The 22,819-nt window shown below is 46.9% G+C and overlaps 9 protein-coding genes across 9 annotated transcripts; 5 read left to right on the top strand and 4 right to left on the bottom strand.

Moving 5' to 3' along the window:
* Positions 1-897: 897 nt before the first annotated feature.
* On the top strand, positions 898-1,306 carry FVEG_01549 (carbonate dehydratase; the record flags this gene model as incomplete). The annotated part of the gene is made up of 2 exons (XM_018888555.1): positions 898-1,115; positions 1,171-1,306. The coding sequence occupies 2 exons, from the start codon at positions 898-900 to the stop codon at positions 1,304-1,306; spliced, it is 354 nt and encodes a 117-aa protein (XP_018744483.1).
* A 415-nt stretch (positions 1,307-1,721) lies between these two features.
* FVEG_01550 (alcohol dehydrogenase) lies at positions 1,722-2,974 on the bottom strand (the record flags this gene model as incomplete). Its single annotated transcript, XM_018888556.1, has 4 exons — positions 1,722-2,591; positions 2,638-2,785; positions 2,850-2,901; positions 2,941-2,974. The coding sequence occupies 4 exons, from the start codon at positions 2,972-2,974 to the stop codon at positions 1,722-1,724; spliced, it is 1,104 nt and encodes a 367-aa protein (XP_018744484.1).
* A 1,594-nt stretch (positions 2,975-4,568) lies between these two features.
* On the bottom strand, positions 4,569-6,418 carry FVEG_01551 (hypothetical protein; the record flags this gene model as incomplete). Its single annotated transcript, XM_018888557.1, has 4 exons — positions 4,569-5,321; positions 5,374-5,959; positions 6,008-6,046; positions 6,096-6,418. The coding sequence occupies 4 exons, from the start codon at positions 6,416-6,418 to the stop codon at positions 4,569-4,571; spliced, it is 1,701 nt and encodes a 566-aa protein (XP_018744485.1).
* Positions 6,419-8,092: 1,674 nt separating this feature from the next.
* FVEG_01552 (hypothetical protein) lies at positions 8,093-9,801 on the top strand (the record flags this gene model as incomplete). The annotated part of the gene is made up of 2 exons (XM_018888558.1): positions 8,093-9,258; positions 9,305-9,801. The coding sequence occupies 2 exons, from the start codon at positions 8,093-8,095 to the stop codon at positions 9,678-9,680; spliced, it is 1,542 nt and encodes a 513-aa protein (XP_018744486.1). The 3' UTR covers positions 9,681-9,801.
* A 421-nt stretch (positions 9,802-10,222) lies between these two features.
* FVEG_01553 (hypothetical protein) lies at positions 10,223-11,377 on the bottom strand (the record flags this gene model as incomplete). Its single annotated transcript, XM_018888559.1, has 1 exon — positions 10,223-11,377. The coding sequence occupies one exon, from the start codon at positions 11,375-11,377 to the stop codon at positions 10,223-10,225; it is 1,155 nt and encodes a 384-aa protein (XP_018744487.1).
* Positions 11,378-12,255: 878 nt separating this feature from the next.
* On the bottom strand, positions 12,256-12,894 carry FVEG_01554 (hypothetical protein; the record flags this gene model as incomplete). Its single annotated transcript, XM_018888560.1, has 3 exons — positions 12,702-12,894; positions 12,543-12,649; positions 12,256-12,489 (listed from the first exon to the last, which is right to left on the bottom strand). Exons 1-3 carry the CDS (start codon positions 12,883-12,885, stop codon positions 12,256-12,258), a joined length of 525 nt encoding a protein of 174 aa, XP_018744488.1. The 5' UTR covers positions 12,886-12,894.
* Positions 12,895-14,146: 1,252 nt separating this feature from the next.
* FVEG_01555 (hypothetical protein) lies at positions 14,147-16,393 on the top strand (the record flags this gene model as incomplete). Its single annotated transcript, XM_018888561.1, has 1 exon — positions 14,147-16,393. The coding sequence occupies one exon, from the start codon at positions 14,147-14,149 to the stop codon at positions 16,391-16,393; it is 2,247 nt and encodes a 748-aa protein (XP_018744489.1).
* A 455-nt stretch (positions 16,394-16,848) lies between these two features.
* FVEG_14860 (hypothetical protein) lies at positions 16,849-20,643 on the top strand (the record flags this gene model as incomplete). The annotated part of the gene is made up of 2 exons (XM_018903877.1): positions 16,849-18,532; positions 18,587-20,643. 2 exons carry the CDS (start codon positions 16,849-16,851, stop codon positions 20,641-20,643), a joined length of 3,741 nt encoding a protein of 1,246 aa, XP_018744490.1.
* An 891-nt stretch (positions 20,644-21,534) lies between these two features.
* Positions 21,535-22,726, top strand: FVEG_01557 (hypothetical protein; the record flags this gene model as incomplete). Its single annotated transcript, XM_018888562.1, has 2 exons — positions 21,535-21,693; positions 21,746-22,726. 2 exons carry the CDS (start codon positions 21,535-21,537, stop codon positions 22,724-22,726), a joined length of 1,140 nt encoding a protein of 379 aa, XP_018744491.1.
* Positions 22,727-22,819: the final 93 nt, after the last annotated feature.

The following is a 22,819-nucleotide window of genomic DNA, read 5'->3' as shown; positions in this document are numbered from 1 at the left end:
GGGAGAGTTATGTATAATTACCGACTTCAGGAGGCTTGTAGGGTTGCATTGTGAGTTATGCCGTATCGCAACACGATTGTGGCACCGAACGAAGCCAAAGGTCTACAGCCACCTGCGTCACAGCTTCAGTTACTGCTTATGTTCAGTAATCATGAATTTCAGCTGGCAACATTTAGAATTCCATATAACTAGGGGACTATCTCGATTGATTTGCTGAGTTAGTATCCGACTTAGGTCGGAACATATACAGTCTGTATTTGTGCTTATGAATCTCAAGCACTAGTACAAATCAGGAATAGGTAACCTGCATCTTGTTGATTTATCATAAGAATCTTCTCTCGGGGCGGATTACTGATGTTGATGCTACTCGAAGGCGATTCCGATTTATAGAAACAATTGCAGTGTATACGAAATAGAGAAGCAGTATATAACAGAGGTTAGATCTCGCATCCGAAGTTTTATTATTATTCTTATTAACAATTTAATCTCATCTATTACCATATGTCAACTACTTAAACAGTCACCCCAACACCTCGTCAAGCTAACAAAATGTCTAAGAGCGTTGCTGATCTTATTGCGGCCCACGAGTATGTCTTGGTGGTAATCTGTTCTTACCATAAACAAACTAACCCGATAACAGTCATCAGGGTTTTGCACCATTTCCAACTATTGCCGACGTTAACAAGGTTACCAAGCCTCGTCTCACCATCGTCGGTTCGTGATCCAGTATTAAAATACCCCTGCGTGTTGACTAACGAGGTATTGCAGTCGCTTGCGTCGATCCTCGATGTAGCGTCGACAAGTTCATTGACTTTAATCTCGGAGTCCCAGAAGGTGAAAGTAAGTCAAGAACAACACAAGACATTCACCGGCGCAGACTAATCGTATCCAGTGGTAATGGTCTCTCGTAACGCCGGCGGAAACATCCGCTTCGCTGTCAGAGACATTCTTCTTCTAGATACCCGCTTCGTGATCGACGAGCTTGTTATTCTTCATCATACTGATTGTGGCTCTACCATGTTTACCAACGAGTGGATGCGCGACACTGTCAAAGCACGAGTTGGTGAGACCTACTGGGAGGAGATTGACAGGATTGACTGGGGCGCCAATACTGAGTAAGTGTTGAAGTCTAGATGCGATAAATTCTCAGTTGCTAATGGCTGAGTACAGCATGGCGGAGAGTGTTAGAGGTGATCTCGAGTGGCTTCGCAAGAATGAGGTTATTAGGGACGAACTGAAGAGCACGGCTCGTGGGTTTCTCTTCGATATCAAGACTGGAAAGGCTGAGGAGATCAAACTTGCTTAGGTATGCCTGGTTGAGCTCGAGACGCGTGTAACGCTCTCCGCCCATCGGGTCGGATTCGACGGAGACCCCGAGGCCCCAGCAATAAAGATGATCTGATGTATGTACTGCTTTTTAAGTTTTTGCCGTATAGAGTAGCTTGTCTATTTGAGAGTCAAACAGGAAAGTCACCGCGCATAATCCCTGCCATGAACATCCCTGTATGTCAAACTCAAAGCTTGATATCCGTATTTTCTTATTTATACGGCGAATCGCCCCACTTCTGTGATAAAAGTCTCCGCAGACGGCTCAACTTGACCGCGAACAGAACATGACCACGATGGTTTGTCACTTGCAGAAATTTTAGTTTAAGACGTGTTCAATTATTGTCCCTTCCTTTGGTCCCTTACAATAGAAATGCAGTTCCAAAGTCATCTAACTACTCCCTGTATGGACCAATAGACTCCGGCAGTGGGACATGGTCAAAGTGTCCAGCCATTCCCATCATCCAGATGTCGGCTGGATGATCTGGCTGAGCGCCCATGTAAAGCCATGTATGGGGAAACCCAGGATCAAAGGGGATCGCAGCCTCAATCTCTTTAATATCTTCCTTGTCAAGGTCAAGCTTAAGAGTCTCAATGTTGCCCTTGAGGTGCTCAATCTTACGACCGCCAATAACCGGGAACGTGCATGGATACTTCTTCATGACGTAGGCAAGTGCAAGACTGGTAGGAATCGTACCCTTCCTCTGAGCAATAGCAGCAATAAATTTACCAACCGCAGTCTCATTCTGCACCGTCACGCCAACAGATGCATTCCTCCCAGGATCATTCCTGCGCTGCTCATCGGTCTTGAAGTTGCCTCGACCGAGAGCTCCCCATGGCGCTAGTGCCATCCCCTCCTCTCGAGCCATGGGCATGATGTCCCGCTTGAAATCGCGCACGGCAGCGGACCAGAGACCTTGATATACGGCGAAGCCCCGCAAGCCGTGGTCACGGGCATACTGATTGGCCTTGCTAACGACCCAGGCGGGCGCATCGCTGATGCCGAGGTAAATAACCTTGCCGGCTTCGATAAGCTGATTGAGGCTTTGCATGACCTCGGGGATGGAGGTATGGTAGTCCCAGTAGTGGACGTAAAGAATGTCAATGTAGTCGGTTCGGAGACGCTTTAAGCTACGTTCGACGCAGACACGTAGGGTCTTGGCGTTGTTACCAGTCGTGTTGGCAATGATCTCACTGCTGGTAAATCGGCCGCGATCACTCAGCGAGTACTTCGTAGCGATCACTGGATATGTCAGTAGAGAAATCTAGTACACGCAACAGGTCTGGCTTACCCATCTAGTCTCGTACCACGCGCTTCTTCATCCAGTCACCCACCCACTCTTCAGACAAGCCATCCTGATATTGGTTAGCAGTATCAAGAAGGTTGCCTCCCTGCTCATAGAAGTAGTTTAAAATGCCTTCAGTAGTGGGTTTATCGCAGCTACCTAAGAGGCCCGCCCTAGAGTATCACCTTTAGTATTAGCTCGCTCACAACTTCTACGCTATCGATAGTGTCTTCTTACCAGTTATCTCCAAAGTTACTAGTACCAAGGCAGACCGGGCTAACATAAACAGCTGCGTTAGGACATAAGGGTCAGTAGCGGTTAAGGGGACCTTTAGGGGGAGGAGCCATGAATCCATCAGCCATTTTGACAGTTTATGGAGGTAAGAGGAGGAGGATCTATAGGGAATAGAATATGTTTAGAGCGCTAATGGTTACTGGTAGCTTATGTGAAAGGGAAAGACGTTGACAAGAGAATCTACCACTTTCTTATATCTTGAATTCAACACAATTATAGAACAAATAGAATCATATCACTCTTACCAGTAAACCCTTAACTCCGTGAATCCCATGGACACCTGTCCAAGATACATTAGGCGATATTAGCTAGCATCGCAATTCCTGAATAAAAAGCTTAGCATGGTCGATGTCCTGTTAGTCAGGATGTCAGTGAGCTTGGATGAGTGGGTCAAGATCTGTGAAACAACGGCCAGAATTTCCTGCCTCATCAAAAACAGTCTATCCATCAGAGGTAGTGCACCCGCTCTAGCTAGCGATGGCAGGGATTCTACAGCTCCCCGTCGACACTCTCGGCCGCATGTGGATCCCCTAAATCCGTGAGTTTGCAGTTCCACGCTGCAAACCATCCTGATCGACGAGGCGCAGTACGAAAATTGTAGCTGCGTCAGGAACCCCTTGGCAATTTGCACAATTATCCTCGGAAACCATAGCCTTCGGTTGTCGTGCTGCTGATAGCAATATCTATAACTGTCCGCGTCGACGATAGCGCACCTGGTAAGAAGGCCGTAAACGAACTTCAGGTAGCTTTTCGTTCGTGATCGCGGTGGATTGCATAGACATCGGAGCCTTATAAATACCCGAGAATCCAACTAATGTAGTTATCGTAGGCCATCTTAAGCAGCAGCCCTTACTCTCAGGTTAATCACCCAGCAGATGAGTTTTGTTACACTTTGTTTATTGTCTCGACCTGTAATGTATTCCCTACAACTACCAACACCAGGTGCAAGCAATAAGCCCCCCAAGTAAAAAGACCTCAACGCGACAACTGTTATCAATAAGTCGCAACTCAGGGCTATATGCTCTAATTCCTAAGAACTCTTGAATGGAGGCTATTTCTAGCAGACTCCAAGTTCGTCACACTAACATACTGCCCCCGTATTATGTCCTTCCACGTCTCAAAGAAAATAATTTCATCTCCTAGTATACTTCGTATCTGTTATTGGCAACGCAACAATTGCTTGGAGCTGACGGACGTTTCTCTTCAAGGTGGCTTGGTGTGCTGGTTGTTGGTCATGCCGCTGAAACTGTGCCGTAACTTCTCACGCTTTGCAGCTGCTGACTTTGCGGGAAGGCTGATCATTAATCAATCCGTATCTCAGAATAAAGTGGGATATGATTGCTACTGACACCGTGACCAACATCGGAATGTATTTGACGAAAAGTATTACTACTTTCGGCTCACTTCCCGCGCATCACAAGTTTATGGAAAGGAGGCACATTACGCGACACAGCAAGCCAGCAAGCCAGAATATACAATACAATTATGTTAATGCACTAATAACTGTGCTTCAAGCTTTACACGTACATAGTTCGAATTTCAGCTAATGATACATTATAATACAAATCTCTTCTGTGAGTATATACCAAGCAATGAAGATCCTTCCATCCAATGAAATAAGACAGCTTCATGCCTCACCTAGTAGCCCTCCTGAATGCCTGTCTAGTTATCATCTTCTGACAGGTTCACAACTGAGATATCCTCGTCGGCCATTGTACCAGAGGCTTCTGACTCCCCAGATGAAGATTCTGGTACAAGTTCAATCTCAATTGGTGGCGCGAGAAATTTACTCTGGCTTTGCCTTCTCTTGGGTGCCCCAGCTGCCATAGTTACTCTGAGACTTGAAGAGACTATCTCTACTCTTGAAGTGATTTCCTGAGACGCTTGTGCCTTGTTCCGTGGTTCCAAACGCGGGCTTCGTCTCGGAACGCTGAGCGGAGCCATATCTTCAGGTTCAGGAGTAGCTTTCCGGGATGGTTCGCTAGGTGTCCGTGCCCTTCTGCGTGTAGTGCTGCTGGACGGCGCTCTTTCTTTGCCCCCACTTGATCGCTTGAGTTCCTCCGCGATCAATCGATCCACATCTTGGACGAATCGATCACAGAGGTCGACAAGCCTGTTTGTAATAGAAAGATATGAGTCGTCGCAAGACTTGAGGTCTGGCTGAGCATGTAGGGAAGCTTGAGTAAGTCGGAGCGCACACCTTGAGAGGCCCAGTCTCTCTTGCCGGCGCTTCATTCCCAGTTTTTCATTGCCAGTGATGTCTTCCGCGCAGGCAAACTTCCACTGATCAATATATGTTGCTATTAATGGTTTGAAAACTCGCTTTGCCCAGGTATATGTGTTTTCGAGAATAAGCCGGAATTTGATAATGTCTTGAGGTTCTGTCATGTCACCCGACCAGATGCATTGCATCATCTAGTTTGCATGGTTAGTGCCGCTCAGCCGCTTAACCTGGATTTATACTTACATAGCCCTGTTCCTGGGGGCGATACTTTTGATATCCGTTAACGTCATAACAATATGCACCAAAGTCTTCCGCAAAAAACGTTATCCAGACCTTGACCTGCGGTCCAACGGTAGTCACGCTGGCAACAGGGGGGATCTCTGCGTGATAAGCCAGCTTGATAGCATATTTCGCAGCATTCTGGTTTAACTTGACAGCACATCCACTGGCATTGGCTGCCTGGCAGTAAACGACTTCCCTCAATCGTTCAAGCTCACCAGGGGTTCGCTCTGCTTTCTTGCATTCGACGACAAGCCAGGGAAAACAACTGAGATCTCGTTCTCGAGGCTCTTTGTTACTAAAAGCGTTAAAGGGAGTGACTAGCAAGCCGGACTTATGTAGTTGCTTTAAAGTGGACCATGAAAATGACTCCACAAGGGATGGCGCTGATACTTTATGCCACTGATGTCCTTCATGATCAGTTATTATAGGTATGTGAGTATCTAGATGATACATCGGGAGGGAAAAGAATAGGTCGGGCTTGGGTGCCTTGACAAGTCCATTCTCTTCGTCGTTCTTGTCAAATGCTCCCCATATAGCATTAGTATCGCTGTCATCGTTATGAGTTACTGCTCTTCTTGCATTTGGAGTTACTTACAAGACTATAGAGTCATAGTAGTAGAGACATCTTGATGACCTGAGAGTAAATCTGTCAGTTGGGACTCCAAGTATAGCGTTACACTGACATTCGAGATCTTCGTCCTGAGACTGAGGCATGTTGCAGAAGCGGATTGAAGAAATATGTTCGAAATAAGTCAACCCAACGATCTTCTGAGAATCCCCCATTGGTAAGTCTTTCAGCCTCGCGTTGGATGTTGAGATCTTTCTTAGTAGGCAGGTCTGGCTCCTGGCACGTAAAATCAAGCATCGCTAGCTCAAGCCTTCGAACATGGGGCGGGAACTGTCTTTTGTCTTTGTCTTCTCTGTTTTCATTTCTTCTCTCATCACTTAGCAGGTCTTCATCGTAGAAGAACCCGGTCTCAACAAGAGAGGAACGTTTCCAAGACATATTTGATACAGCGAGTGTTGTAGAGCCCGGGAGAGAGAGAAACAGAGAGACAGAGAGTACTAATAGGAAACGGCACCCATTGTTTCGTTTCTTATCACGAATACATGCACCACAAGGTTGCATCTGTTGGTTGTCATGTTCAAATCCTTGCTTAGTGGCGTTGCAGGATGCCTGCCTACTTGTTAACCTTGGTGCTGCACATCACCCTTTTCGGCGATTCATGTTGGTAGGTGTTTGCTTAGTGTCCACGGCGAAACACCCCCCATTTGTCTCTGTGCATGGACTGGAGAGCAAAAGCGCAAACATGCTGGGACTAGTTACAGCAATTGAGACTTGAAGCATTGCATAAAAAATTCGAATCAATTCACTTTCTTCATAACAGTTAAAAATTCCAATAGATATTCCCGTCAGATCATCAACTCGCTCTGCCTCCTTTCTCATGCTTCTGAGTTTCCGTACGACCTGCCTAGATAGGGTAGCTAGAGCACGCAAGAAATGAGCTGAAACAGGGATTAGCTACTGAGCGAATCAAACAGCATGGCTAAAACGCACCAACAGTAGCGCCCGGACCACGCGGTCACCCGCCCGCTCTCCCGAGTCTAGCGACGGTTGGCCGATGTTTTTCAACCGGGGAAGGGAGCTCGGATAACGTTTTACGGGGAGAGCTATTGTTTCAAGAATCTGCAAGGGAGATTACACTTCGTTGATAAGAAATGATGTGATTGTAGATTATGTATCAGGGGAGCTAAGCACCTTCTAAGCTCTACAGTGGGGGGCAATAAGTATGAATACCGGGCGTGTATTATTTCTTTAACACTAGCTTAATTAAGCAGCCAGTATGTGCCAACTAGCCTTACATATAGCTGCCTCTTATACTAATTAGTTAAGATATGCTTCTAGCTAGGATTAGAAATTGAGATACCTCTTTTAGGCTTAATAGGTGTGTGTAAGTACATTAAAGGGTATTTATACTTATTGCCCCCCACTGTATGGCCTTGAGCCGGCTCTCCCGGAAAGGCAAAATTTCATTAGTATCAGATGCAGGGGCTCGCGGGGGCTCGCATTGGCCTTATCCTCGGGTTTAGCAGCAGACGTAAAATGCATAATGCGGCTCTATATTGCTACTATAGTGCGACGTCCTGATTCCCTAGACAAGGTGCGAAAATAAGGACTAGGTCATATTGAGGAAGCGAGAAGGATCCTGATAGAGAATTAGGTAGTATATATTATTGAGAATGGTGCTAAAGAGGCTTTAAATAAAGAAGTATATTATCCTGTCATAGCTAAGGAGCATGGTCAGGTCTATATAGTATTGACAGGAGGGCTATCTAGCACCGGTTACTAATATACTTATCTGAACAGTTACCTATTTACTCCTAGCAGCTGCTGTATAGTAGTTGAGGAAGTACTAGTTATATAAGTTTAGGTATTACACTAAGTAAATAAAACAAGATTCTACGATCTCTACCTATAAATCACATTCCAGGGTAGCTTTGACACCTAGTGCCTAGAAGCGCACCAATTGAATATCGACGGACTGGAAGATCAATTTACCGACCCGGCGCCAGTAGTGTTGTTTCCGGACACTTCTTATTTACCAACCAGCCCTTGGTGCCTAAAAGTATCTTACTCATAAAGTTGAGCTTTGTATCTCCTCAGTATATCATCAAAAAAATGTCCTTATTGACATACATCGATCAGGCTGATCCCGGCGAAAACGGTTGGTTCACCCAGCACAAGATCTCTGATCTGATATCTTTGTTGCTGGAGTCGAAAGATGCCAGCGACGCTTTGCGACAAGTCAATCGCCTCATTCAGCTCCTCCTACTGTCCAATCATATTGATAAAGCTTATAAACTCATCTGCGCCTTGTATGAATATCACAGTCTTACACTTAGTCCGTCTACATCGAACAACCAAGATGCTTTTCAACTGAGCAGTCGGCCTTTCGATAATTTCTGGGAGGCCCATTCCAAATATAATAATCCTTTTCGTGGCCATAACGAGAGTTCAGACATGCCTTTTGGTCGGAAAGAAAGGCTTGAAAGACAGCAATGGTATGAATATCGAGAATGTACCCGCACTGGCTGGATGCTTGAGCATTGCACCCTACCAGAGCCGGAGGATGTACATATATGGCGCGAGACTGACGACGAACCAACGATTGCAATGTGTGCGCGATTACTGGCCAAGAGCAAGACGATAGGTCAGTATCCTACTCGAGAAAACATGGAGGAAGCTCTCGCTGCATCAAAGAAGCTCTATGCACAGCCTCAAGTTCCTATCACCGAGTGGGAACACAAATGGAACGGGCATCAAACTGTTAGGAGGCATTCTTACTTACTCTATCGACGACTCGTAGTGGGGTTGGCGATAAGACTTGAGGAATTCGATACTGCCGCCGAAGTCCTGTCCTTGGGACTTCGTCTGGATGGTTTCAATGACATTGATGGGGGTCAATTGGACCGGTATTTATTCCTCTCAGGAATCTATAAAGTATTACCCATTTTGGCTCAGAGTAAAAAAAAAGGGAATCCATTTTATATTGAGGCGGACGAAGCTGATGATATGATTGAACAAGTCATAACGGCGTTGAAGATGCGTGCCCAAAACGGGCGGCAATGGTCACTTGCACCAGAAAGGGTTGGCTGGAAAGAGTTGCTTGACAGACTTGCCACAGCTGCATGGATGGTGAACCGCAAAGAGTATCAAGAACTAGGCCTCACTTGCGCAGAACATATCCTCTATTCGCCAGCCACAGAGGAGGACATATCAGAAGCTGAAGCTAAAGTTGGCGAGCTGCCATCTGACTTTAAGGACATGGTCCGTGTTGCAAACGGGTAAGTCAGGGTTTTACTCTGTCATTCATTAACTAAATTCTTCTAGGTTTCAAGGAGGTTGGCATTTTCTCAACGGTGGTATTAACGGTCTTGATGACATTGGCCTTGCTGATGATGACGTGGAAAACTACACGTGGTTTCTTGGTGACCTAGACCAAGATACTCATTCCAAAGTAATCGCTCTTTCACCTGCAACCGAGTGCGATGGATTCATGCATTTTATGATCTCACCAGCATATTGGCGAAATCCAGAAAATAGCAATGGCGAGACTTTCAGTGATGGAGAATATCCGTACTGGCAATGGGCTTCTTGGCAGGCTGGTGAAACTTCTTGGCACAGTTTTCGTGAATGGGTCGCTACTGAGGTTGAGCAACTTGAGAGGATGGCGAAAAAGAGAAAGACGCTTGATGATGATGATTGAGGACCGATGAGTAATAGTGAGCAGGAATGGAAATGTTTAAACTGCTCTTTTCGGCCAGGGGAGCTGTGTCTAGAATGTGGGACGATCGTACGAAATCTACAGTATGATACTTAAGTCAAGGACCAGAGTAAACAAAGGCAAAGTGGACTTAATACGGTATGTTAAGGGGACGACTACGTTATGTCATATTTAGAAACCCCTAAAGATGGGAGATCTTGGTATCTCGCAGGTTGCTACAGCCTGTCGCGGCAGACAACTACTAATGGCTTGTGTGATGTCCCAGAAGCTCTCTATCGATAACCATGGAGCCCAGGTAAAGTAGCAAGTAAGGTGAAATGACAAAATAGTACTACACAGCGATATCGCAGAGTTCTTTACGTGAGGCACGTGATGTGAGCATTGGATGTGAGGTCTCTTAGCTTAGAACAGGAGTCTGAAAAATTCTGTTCTAAATAGTTTTTAGAAAATATAAAAGTATAGAATGACGACTGTAAATATCTAAGGTATTGATAGTTACTCTTTTATTGAGGAATACCTTAGTATCAATGCGGAGGAAAAACAACACTGTTGTAAGCAGCCCCGCCTTTAATGAGCTTTGTGTCCAAGCAGTTATCTCCGCCAGAAACATAAAGGAATTTACACCAATGGGTTGAGGTATAGTAGGTGAAGCGCACGTTCTTGGGCACATACATCACGTCTCCCCAAACGAGCGTGACCGGGAGATATCCTTCAACATGAATGGTAAGCGTGCCCTCTAGTACCATGAAGGCGCTGCCATGAGGAAAGCCGTGATAATGAAGTGCCGATATATCAGATGGTGGCCCGTTGATTGTGATGGTCGACTTTGTAAAGCTGTAGTTCCCTGAGGACTGTGGGGTAATCAGCGGCTGCACGATCTGATAATAACCAGTCATGGCCTTGTTGAGATACTTGGGCCCAAATCCGTTTGCAACCCAGTAAGAAGTGTCGCTGTTATTTCCAAGATAGTTGGGTCCGTCGTGCCAAGCTGCTTTGCCCGGTGTAGTACCGTTCAAAAGGTCTCGTCGTGGGACAAAGTCGGGCTGAGACCAAACATCCAAGTACTGGAGTTTCTCAGCTTCAGAGACTGGTACAGGACGAGTAGCATTGTCTGGGTTTTCAATATAGGCATTTGAATATGGTGTATTGGTAGTCGTGTTCCATTGCCTGCCAATGACGTCCATCAACTTCTCAAATCCTCCAGGCGCAACAACAGCAAGCACTTCGGAGTCAGGGTCAATGAACTGAAAAGTGTGGTTCGTGTAGGTCGCCCATGACCCAAAGTCTCCTTGAGTAAGCACTCGTGCTTCTTGTATCTCATTGTCATGCTGAGCCCAAATCTGCACACGACCCTTGATGGTGAAAAAGCATTCATAATGATATTTATGCAGGTGGGGGGAGACAGCGACACTGGAACCGGTCCCAGAGCTATATAAGAAGAATGTAAACTCTCCACCTGTGGAATTTCCATTTATCGGCAGTCGGAAAGTATTATATCCTGCAAGGACGGTGTTGGAATGCGAGTATCGGCGAATAAGGTACACCTCAGCGGTCTGAGGCGGATCGAGCAATTCGGGAACTGCTTTATAGGGAAGTCCATGCCGTGGCGTTAATGCATTAAGCTGGATTGGCAGCGACAGCAAGAGCAGCAACCGCAAGAATGTATTGATTCCAGTCATTTTCGTAATGTTGTAGGCATTCGAGTTGTAGAGGTTAGGATAATTGAAAATACAAAGATCAATGAACTGCATCCCAATGTCTTTAAATAGGGCTTCAAAGTCTATGCGAATCTCTTCCCTCCGCTTCGGACAATACTATTCATTGCCGCGTGGCCGTTACGTACAATTGATAGAAGCTATCGTCATCCTCCACAACAATCACGATCACTGATAGGTCGAAGCAAATGAATCTTTCCCTCTTCTCCGACCATCCTGTCTATTAGCTAGCTTCGCATAGAGTATCCCTCCCCCGTGTGGTCTTTCGGACGACTCAAAGATTCCGTGATAGGTCAAAGGCTAGCACTATGGGTGCACGATGATCAATTCTGGAGTTCTTTCGCGACAATCTTAATCTATCTTAGAGGCTTAGACTAAGACTAAGCTATTATAGTTTGCAGGGGAATTGCGGCTTAGCTGGACAGGGACCTCGCGTCTGTAAAAGCTCCGTGATGCAGCTTATGAATCAAGTTGGTAGTCGGAATCAAATAGATCCCGGCCACCTCCCCGCAAAGGAGGAACCAATCAAACTGACACCAGCCACAGCTTAGTCAAAGTCTATACGGGCAATAAATGAATCATCAGGTCGGTGGTCGGACTCAATCGATCCCGGCCATAAAGATGAGTCCAGTTACAGTCTGCAGCGGGGGTATTAAACAGATGATCAGGTCGGTAGTCGCAGTAATTTTCCCCGACACATGATCTTCTTTCGCCCTGCAAAGGTCTCGGGGCCTAGTAATAGCCCGGAGGGTAGCAATCTAAGGACTTTTGTTTATTACTGTTTATTGTTTGTTCTGAAAAAGTCCTATCCTAATATCGATATCATCTAAGTATGCATAAATCTAAAATCCTGAGTTGATAGAGCCAGTACAAAGCATGTGTGAGAAGAACCCGAGCGAGTAGTTAACTCCAGTCTTAGTGCATCCTTCATCGTCGTTCTTGGTACAGAAGCCCAAGATCTCGCTGTTCTGGGAGAACTCCCAACCTTCGCCATTCCAGTTGAAGCCGTACTGATCCTCCGTCTTTTTGCCTCGAATCTCAAAAAAGCCTTCAATAAGGCATCGCTCGGAAACACACTAACAGAGTATTAACATCTGGAGGGCACGAGTAACTCGTCACATCAAAATACCTCGAACTGCTGGACATTGTCGAGACAGCCACCTGGGTACGACACGGCAACATCATCAGTGTTATAGATGTCACCTCCAGTATCAGGAGCAATCTCTCCGATTCCCACTGCTTGAGGATTAGAATTGACAATCGCAAGACCGAAGGGATTTGTGCATACTTTGAGTAGCAGATGTGCCGACTGCAAAATCAGCTTGGGCGTAGCCAACCAAGGCCATCAAGCTAGCAATGTGAAGAACAGAATACATTGTGACGGTGAAATAGTTGTGCAAAGATTCCAAGAATACTGGTATTGGAAGTTGAGGCTTGTGAGGTGCTGATGCTGGTGGAAATCGAGCTGACATTAGTGCCCTCTTATAAGTGCTGTGAGTTTGCCCAGGCTTGGTCTGTCAGCATATAAATGAAACATTCTGACGATCCTTCTCTTGTCTCACAGGATTAAAAGATGCTGCCTGAAATGATCATCGTTATAGAGGCATAGAATGACGTATCGTGGCTCTTGGCCGGTGATGTCGCATAGCCTTGGTGGATCTAGCTGTGATGGAATGAGGCCATGATCTCGTTCGGTTTTCCAATTCTGTCAATGCAAGGGTTAGTTAATCTGGAAAAACTTATAGCCCATAAGCTTATTCCCCATACTTTTGTAGATTATCTCCAGTTTAGGGAATGATAGTTTGTTTCAACTCTGGGCTGGCTGGTCGAAGGATTAGAAGGATTTAATGCTACGTCATTGCGCCCCGTGGGGCAGACAGATTTGGACTTAGGAGAGAGATTCAGAACTACTGCTGCAACCATGCAATGACTTTGGTTGACTGATTGAGGAATGAGAAAAAAAGTAGAACAGTTTACTGATAGTCAGGGACCTCTTTAGAAGATAGAGTATGAAGTCGAGAGTATCTCTAAGCATATTGATGCCCACTCACTGATAAGATGCATTGGGGAAGTGGGTTATGTGGGGTCGTGAATCGAGAAGGATTTTGACCTCTGTAAGTCTTGAAGAAAAGTTACTTCTAGCCTCTCTGTAGACTATAAGCATTGAAGAATTGTACTAACCATAAAAGTATGCCTACAGCTACGTTCAAGCCATTTCTGTTAAGTTGTAAACTCTATGTTGAGCGAAAAAGCAGATCCACGAGTGACTGGACAGGGAGGCAAGAGATGGCTGCAGATCACGGGATCGGGTAAATAATAACCCTGACTTTCAACATTTTCATCCATCCCACTCCTATAAATACACTTAGAACATTCAGCTCTGATTCTGTCCCGATAATGATTGGGCTTTGGCCTCTTGAAGCGATAATAAAGAGCGGTAGGCAAGCAAATAAAGAAATGATAGGCGTGCCAAGCCAGAAAGTGGAAATTAACAATGCACAAGCCAATTAAATGCATCGCCTTCGCGCTCACCCTAGAACGGCTGAAGAAAAAGCGACAGGGGCCTAGGTCAACTGCCAGACGATAACGAAGTTAAAAGCTAGAAGACGCTGTCGGGAAATCGTGAACATGGGGAGAGAAGTCAAAGTCCTCCATTGAGCGCACGGAGCCTTGTTCCTCAGATTCCTTTTCTTTGTCTACTCGTTTCCCAACCCAAGTATCGAATTTTTGACCATGTCAACCGGACTCCCAATCAGGCTTCTTTGCAACGACAACGGCAACTTCTCTGTCGTTGACCCTGTCGCTCACAATGTGACAAGCTTTGACATCCTCTCCTATACCTGGGGTAAGGAAGTGCCAGCGTACAACTGCGACCTTGGCGGCGTTACCTGGGAGATCAAGATCAATCCCGACAAGCTGAAAGACATCAAGCGACTCATGGTGGCAGCCAACATCAAGTATCTTTGGGCCGACTGCGTGTGCATAAACCAGACAGATGAGACTGAGAAGTCTGCTGAGATCCCCAAGATGTTCGAATACTACAGAAACGCTGAGAGATGTCACCTTCTCATGGACATGAAGGAAGCCTGGATCCCACAAGAGATCGTCGATGATCTAAAGTTCCTCGACCACGTTCTGTATCACATGCAGGGTACTGCTCTCGCCACCGAGGCCGTCGGTCTCACTGAGAGGGTCATCAACCTTCTTGACCGCTGGGCCAAGACAGACTGGAAGTTCGACGTAGACGCGTCGGGCGTGAGGTCCGCAGCAATCGACATGGGCGTTATCAACTGTTACTCGACCTGCATTGAACGTGTCACGTCACTCTTCGACAATGACTACTTCACTCGTGTCTGGACGTTCCAAGAGATGATCCTTGGCAAGAATATCACAATGTGGGGGGTGAACCCTAACAGTATATTCTACATCGGCCAACTCCATACCTGGATGGACTTGGCCATCGAGTGCGCTGACAAAGCGGCCAAACTGTATGATTGGATTGACAAGGGCAGGGTTTTTCACACAGCAGGAATTAACGCCATACTGAGGGTCATTGGAGAGGATATACTATCCCTCGTCAGCCTGCGGACACAGGTGAAGGGCATTAACAGTGCAAGAACTGACATCATCAACGGTGGTTCCTACTGGTGGCGGGAGAACTACAAAGGGATAAGCAACATATTCTCTGCCATATCTCTCAGGCCGCGCAAATGCAGAGACTCAGCGGACATATTCAGAGGTCTTTTGGGAATCTTTAGCGGACTGTTCACCAAGGATGAGGTGGAAACGCAGCTGTCAGGAAAAGACATCACATCCATCTCATTCAATTTCTTCAAGAAACTGTCTTCTGAGACCGGGTTGGCGTGGACCAAGCTTGGTGTAGCCAGCAAGGCAAGGGAAAGCGGATGGAACTGGATCCCGCTAGTTGAAAGCGACAACCAAGTCGCGTCTACCGATTGTTTCGCCGGAGTCCTCAACCTCGGCAGCCTAAAGAAAGAAGGGCGGGCGAAAACACGAGCTATGACTGGTCTCATCGGGACCCCACGCAAATTCATGAAGATCCGACTGGCCCAAGGAAACGGAGACTTTCAGTTCATTTTCAAGGGTTGCAATTGTGGCAAGAAGATCAAGACTGGCCGTATCAGTAGGGAGCTCATACCCACGTATGACCAGCCCAGAGACGTGGTCAAGGACGAGACGGGTAGGACCCTGGTACAATGCGCCACCATCTTAGGAGCCATCATGGACCCGGGATGCGATGACCTGGTACATTACCGGAGGGAGTTGCTCGAGAAGCTGCAGCCGATGTGGGAGACTACAGATCCCAGTGCTAAGCCCGTGGGCTGGGAAGACCGGTCGGTGAGCGGCACGGCCTGGGAACATCCCAACGCCATTGGCTTCCGGGTGCATAATTGGTCCATGAACTACAAGATGATCTCGATGAAAAGGTGTGGCTCACGTCTTGCAAATGGGAGCACAGCGAGTATCACTTGCCATGTTAGTGTCAACTGCGGCTGTACCATCGTCGCTCCATTCGCACTCATCTTTGAAGCCTTGACTGCGGTCGAAGGAACCTCCCTAGGTCAAACAGCAGCGAAAGGAGACCTTGATGACAGGATAATCCTGCAAGATGGACTGGGCCTTGTGCAAATTGGCGACGTTGGTAAAGCGTTTGACGTGGTAGCGTTCTCTGGTGATACACAGGCGCATAAGCTGTATGCCGCCAGTTGTAGGAAGAATAAGGAGAACAAGAAAATTGTTCACGAAGTGCCTCTTCCTAGTGGCAGGGTGCTCGTGCGGGAGGACTTTACCCATGCGGCTCTGGACATAATGAAGGACTATGGGTATGTGCGTACAGGTGGATCTGGAAACTTGCTCTTGTCGCGAAAGCATCGCCTGGATCCTTACAAGGTTGTTGGTGTTTGCATTGATGAGTATATTCCATATAAGAATGAGAATCAGCCAGTCAAGATCGGATAGAATACCCGATATATGCTGTTACTAGCTATAGAGAGGAGTAGTTATGTTAAGCTTATTTTCTTTTCTTTTATATAACATATCCAGAAAATGTATTTAAAATTTATTTAATTATAAATAGGAGTCATATTAACACAAGACATGAGTTTCAAGTATAAAAGGTACTCTATAGCTACGGACCTTGTATAACCCCGGCTTACCCGACGCTTAGCCAGGTTGATCTGGCTAGCACTACTATCATGTAACAATCAGGCTGTGGACTGATTGGGTCTCATTGTTTTGCATTTTCAACCTGCAGCTTACACCAATAGTTGTGACTGGAAGTCAGCATACATATTGCACAGCCTCCACAACGTACTACTAGTGATCTTATATCAGGCTGCCTTACCCCTCCTGAGACAAACCCCAATCCTGTTTTCAATATTCCGCCAACACCTTTCTCCTAAATCTATACGATCATGTTGCCCATGAAGGCTGACAATGGCAAAGACTCGCTAGCTACCTCAAAGGTGGAGGCTGACGTTCTCAGGGAGTTCAAAGAGTTCGCTAGGCAACAGCAAAAAAATGCAATGGAAGCAAGATCGCGAAGAGAAAGAAAAAAACTAAAAGAAGACAAATTGGCAGAGTTGAAGAAATTTGCCCAAAGTTTCAAGCTGGCCACTCCAGTACCATCAGATTTAATCGATATTCTTTCCAAGGATCCTTCCAAGCAGCAGGAGATAAAGGAAAAGGCTATACGTGACGCAGAGCCTTTCGCGCAGAAAAAAACAGAAGCAGCTGAGACTAAGGAAGCCGCCAAACCCGAAAAGCAAAGCCCGCAGCCTCAAGAAAACAACCAAGTTGTATACGAGCTCCCACAATCCAAATCATGGGCTGATGTAGTGCGTGGCACGCCTTCGAAAGGCGATCAGCCTATTGCACCCATTTCTAGTCCCAGGAGCAATAACCCGACAGCAAGCGTCTATTCTTCATCCCTTAGTGGCTTCACGAGGAGTACTGAGGCAACGCAAACGACAACGTTGACTTCGGTGTCTAGTCGGTCTAAGACTGTTCGTCCCAACCAAATGCGAAACCCATATCCTGGCCTGGCACTCCTCTGGGATATTCAAGAAGTTGGAGAAGATCCACCACCTGTACTGGGCCGGCAAAATGTGGGACAATCATTACAGGATGAGCCCTATGATAAGGATGACGAATCGCTCATTTCGCAAACATCAACGACCTACACGCCAGAGCAGAAAGATGATGTCATTGTGAGATTCTCGCAAGCCATGCTCAAAGGCCTCCACTCTCATGTCAACTATGGTGCAGCAAATAAGTCGTCAAGGCAACATGTCCTTGCACATCTCGGATCGGCTTTGAGGACATTTGCTGAAGCTGTTGAGGCGGATACGCCAGAAGGAACACAAGCAAAGGCAAGAAAAATGGTGCGAAGGCTGAGGTCTGAAATTGCTCGCAATTTTCAGGATCGAGTCCTTAGGGACGACCAAGTTCAAGAAAGCAATCGCATAGTGATCAATTTAACCGAAAGGGAAGAAATGGGCGCTGCTGAGAAGATAAACCGCTGGTATATACCGTGGCCTGATCCGGATTTCCATGCTGGGTGGCAAGCAGGACCAGAAATACAGCCGAAGCACCAGTACCATTCAGAGCGATCTACGAGCTTCCCTACACGGTCAGAGAGCTCCGTGGGGCAGAGCGATGTAGAAGTGTCACCTCGTGATACTACGCCAATATATGGGACATCTATTAATCCAATTGAAGTCATGAAGCACTTTTCAACGCATCCAGCCTTTGAGGAGCTCCTTGAAACTACGCGGAAGCTCTTTGAACGATTTCACAGTCAAAAAATGGATTTAGTACGCCAACGCACGTCCCTCTCAATTCGTCGCCAGTTGGGAAAACAGGGAAGCAATAACAGTGTCGCGATCTTCAACCTCGATTGGGACCTACACAGTTTCTTAATCGCAAATTATGATGATGGCGTGTATCAAAATATTGACAAGATACTTGCTGTCACCGGTACAATGGGAAATGCACAGCTTTGCTCGGTTGGTCAATACTTTGCGTGGGCCTGGCCAGGTTACGAATTCCAGCTGTTGGAGGAACTACAGTCAACACTGTGTGGCTCTACAAGCAAAAGTAAGTAGCGGATGTTTAGGGGTAACTACTACTCTGGCTAATATTTTATCGCAGATAGACGACGACGACGACGACGACACACGAGGTATGCGGCGGGACGCGTAACTGTAAATTCAACACTTCGCATAGTAACAGTCCATGGAGCTGAAGATTTCATCATTTCTATTGCGCAGCAGCTCTCTTGGTTGATAGCAGTATGCCAAGAAAAGCAGGACCAGCTTTCTCATGCCTACGTGGGCTTCTTTGAGGCGAAAAGTGCCGAAACAAATGCAATCGCCACCTTCGACATCGATGTTCAACTCGAAGTTGCATCGATTCAGTCCAGTGGCAGTTGCTGGAACACGATAGTCGGACCCGCGGTTATAGTTACTGGATTTCCCCTTCCTGAGCGCCAACACAACGAACAGGGGCTTGAGATGTCGATCCCTGTGATGGCGGCTCTTGCGGACACTCCCCAGGCCGTCAGCTACAGAGGTGGTTTTGTTTTCAAGGCCAGACACCACGCTCTCGTCCCCATCGAGGACTTTGGGTCGTCTATACAATGGCATTTGATAGACACCTATCCTGAGAGGCTTGAGTGGACTCATATCGACAGAGCATGTCCTAAAAGACTTAGAGGCACGGTGAACAAAGAGTTTTGGAATCGCCGCTCATTTCTCGGGTGGTGTCCTCAAGTCCTTGAGTTTCTGGCAACATCAAGCTTCAATCATGCGTCTGTACAGTACTCCAAGGCTTCGAAACCTCCAAGATGGGCCCAGATTGATAAATTCATCATTGGGTTTAGCCAGTGGGGAACAGCTACTGCCCAAGTAACTTTCGGCAAGAAAGATGGCTTTCGGAGCTTGCGACCTGATGATTACGAAACGCTCCTTGACGATGCTAAGGAGACTCAAGTCATTTTACACGACACGACTCACCAACGCGCTTTTCAAACTAATGCGGAGGATCTGATTCTTAACATTCTTCTCCATCGACAGAGTTTGCTTCTATCAGGACTATCACGAAACCCGACAGAGAAGAATGCAGTGGATATCATCCATGGTGCAGATATCAGCAGACAGAGAACCTCAACCCGTGCTGCTATGCTTAACAACGCCGAGAAGGTCCTTTCTTTCAGAACATCCATGTCCAATACTAAAAAGGAAGAAAGCCGGTTTAAATACGAAGTGAAACTACTTTACTCGACGGTCGATGGGCTCTGGGCCCAGTCATATGCAGGTGATAGCACAGCAGTAAAGCTCGGCCTCAAGTTTGGACAGAATGTCACTGGATGGGAGTACATGGATGTTGTCAACAACGTCAAAGTGATACCGCCCAAGTCAGTTGACTTGAAAAAGTCATGCGGGCGCTGGAACGATTACGCAAAAGATATCCAAGCCATTGTGCTATTCGGAGGCGACTTTGGAGACATTCTCGTTCCGGGGTCATCCAAGCTGTGCTTGAATTACAAATGCCTGCCAAGAGATGAGTGCTACTTGGGTGTTCGGGTAGATGCACTCCAATCGCTTTTTGATCGGCAGGGATCATCACAAGACCAGAGGAAACTTTCACCATCTGGCCTTACGCTGCAGGGATCGCAAGATCTGTTCAGGCCATGTGTAGGCATATGCTCCGATCATGTGGTTCAATTAGTGAAGCAGTCAAAAGGCCATTGCCCACTGCCCCTTGAGAAGAATGGTGCAATCATCATCGGCGACCCTAGAGTGGGTTTTCTCCCCAAGAAGTTTGACAAGAATCGGCAACCGGAAAAGAAACCTTTTCGAGCTCCGCGTCAAGACCGCCAGGCTTTGTACCGTACAGAAAGGGAGACAGCCCCGATAACAGCTAAACAGTCCCTAAGGCCTAACGTACTTCCGAAACCAATCGATTCGTCCGACAGAACATCAGAGAATACGAAAGCGAGAAGACCCGGATACGAGATGTCTTCATCATCAACGGTTAGCAGTGGTCCCTGGAGTGGATCTTCAGTCACAGATGGGATTGTCAGTTCGTCGTCCATTTCTTCGAGCCCGCCGATGAGAACTTGGAGTAGTATAGTCGCTTCAAAAACGAAAGAGGCTGATTTTGAGGCCAGAGTGGATAACAGGGCTGGGCTAAGGCCGGCGACGTAATATTAAAGGTTTTTGGGCTCAAGGAAGGTCTTGCTGGAGCTTTTGGATATGTATCTGAGACAAAGGGAAATAGAGATGCATATATACACCGTTTTCTCGTTTCTACCTGAACATCCAAGCATTCTCGTCACCTTCCAATTATGGATTGAGGTGAGATGATCACCAAGCGACCTGCCTAGAAGGGCATGTTCTCGTAATGCCGAGCCTGATTACCCCTCTCGAAGAACTTTTGAAGCGCGGGCTAAGATGCGGAGCGGTGAATATCAAGGACGACATGGTTCAATTAAGCTTAAAGTTTACCCTTCAAGCTAACGAAAAGCGACGATCAATTCTATCTTTTGATGGAATATTCCACAGATCGTCGCTTGACTTATGATGGAATAAATAGCTCAATTGAACTGACATCGTCCAGTGTCGAGATGAGGGGAAACGCCAAGTGCCCAGCGTTCCTTGCATACAACCCAGGAACAAATGCTGACCCGCGTCATGTTTATCTCTGACCATGTCACGATTTTCCACTAATTAACCAATGCCCTTTGATCCTAACACTTGGCTCTTTTGCAATTCCCCTCATGAGCTTCCCAACGTGGAGTAGGCGATACCACCCAACGACTTGGCAACCGGCGATGCAGACGAATCGTTTACCAAAAGGTCGCATTGGCCGTTCTTTGCCTACCGTTTCTTGCAGGGGATGGAGATATGACGAGCCTTGGCGATACTCAGATCCGGGGCAACCGGAGTTTGCGTGCGATCTGCAGGTATATAAAGATGATGATTTATCCGCATCGATTATTCCTCAACCCACTTGCGAGGCTTCTTCTGTTAATAACCACCTGTCGCTGCTGGGCTCACTTCTTGACCTTCTGACCTCACTCTCATCAACTCAACATCATGCGTTACACGGTCCCTCTCATGGCGGCGCTCGCTGCCTCGGCTACAGCTACTACACCAATCGGCGCCGGAAAGCGCGCGCAGAAGCTTTACACTTTGGAGACAGCGCCGGGTGAGACCGTAGAGGTTACTGAGGACGAGAAGTTTCAGATGATTGACGTACGTATGACACAATTGCAGGTACAGAAATCTGATGACTAACTCACTACAGGATCACATTCACTTCTTCGACATCACAGAGTGGAAAGACCACAGCGCCGCTCCCTCAGGCGCTCGTCTCGCCAGCACAACCAGTAAATTCCCCGAAAGCCTTTCTCACCAAACAAACGTCAAGAATATCGTCAAAAAGGTCAACGTCAAAGACATTGAGAAGCAGCTCAAGAAGTTCTCCTCATTCCACAACCGCTACTTCAACTCTGCCTTTGGAGTCGAAGCTGCTGAGTGGCTCCACAAGGAGGTCCAGAAGGCTATCAAGAAGAGCAAGCATCCTTATGCCTCAGTCCGTCTGGTCCAGCACCAGGCTTGGTCGCAGCCTTCGATCATCGTCTCTATCCCTGGACAGGTTCGTCTCAAGACTGTCGTTACGGGTTCTCATCTTGACTCAGTCATTTCTAATGATCGTGGAGCTGGTCGTGCTCCTGGTGCCGATGACAATGGCTCTGCTTCCATCATGCTGCTGAACCTCCTCTCTGCCTTCCTGGAGGATCCCCGAATTGCCAAGGGTGATCATCTCAACACTGTTGAGTTCCACTGGTACTCAGCTGAAGAGACTGGCCTCCTAGGTTCTCAGGACATCTTCAACAATTACGCCCGACTCGGTATTCAAGTCGAGGCTATGCTGAACCAGGACATGGTTGGCTACAAGGGCCGTGATGGAGTCGAGCGCTTCGGTCTCATCACCGACAACACTAGCCCTACGCAGAACGACTTCCTCAAGCTTCTCATTGAGGAATATGCGGACATTCCTTATGAGGAGTCGACTTGTGGCTATGCTTGCTCTGACCACGCCTCGGCCAACCGTAACGGCTTCCCCTCGTCATTCCTCTTTGAAACGCCTTTCGGAAACCATAACCCTTACATCCACACTCCTAACGATACGATTGCGCATATTGACTTTGGTCACGTCATTCAACATGCCAAGGTTACTGCTGGTTTTGTATACGAACTTGCTCATCGCAACTTTACCGCCTAAGCTAGTGGTGAGAAAAGAGAAGTAGACCATAATCCAATAAGCTATAATGAGTAGATGGTAAATCGGTTCTATATATCCATGCGCCATTAACAG

The sequence above is a fragment of the Fusarium verticillioides genome, chromosome 6 (assembly GCF_000149555.1).
Source record: "Fusarium verticillioides 7600 chromosome 6, whole genome shotgun sequence".
Taxonomy (NCBI): Eukaryota; Fungi; Ascomycota; class Sordariomycetes; order Hypocreales; family Nectriaceae; genus Fusarium; species Fusarium verticillioides.
This window is presented reverse-complemented; position numbering and strand designations above follow the sequence as displayed.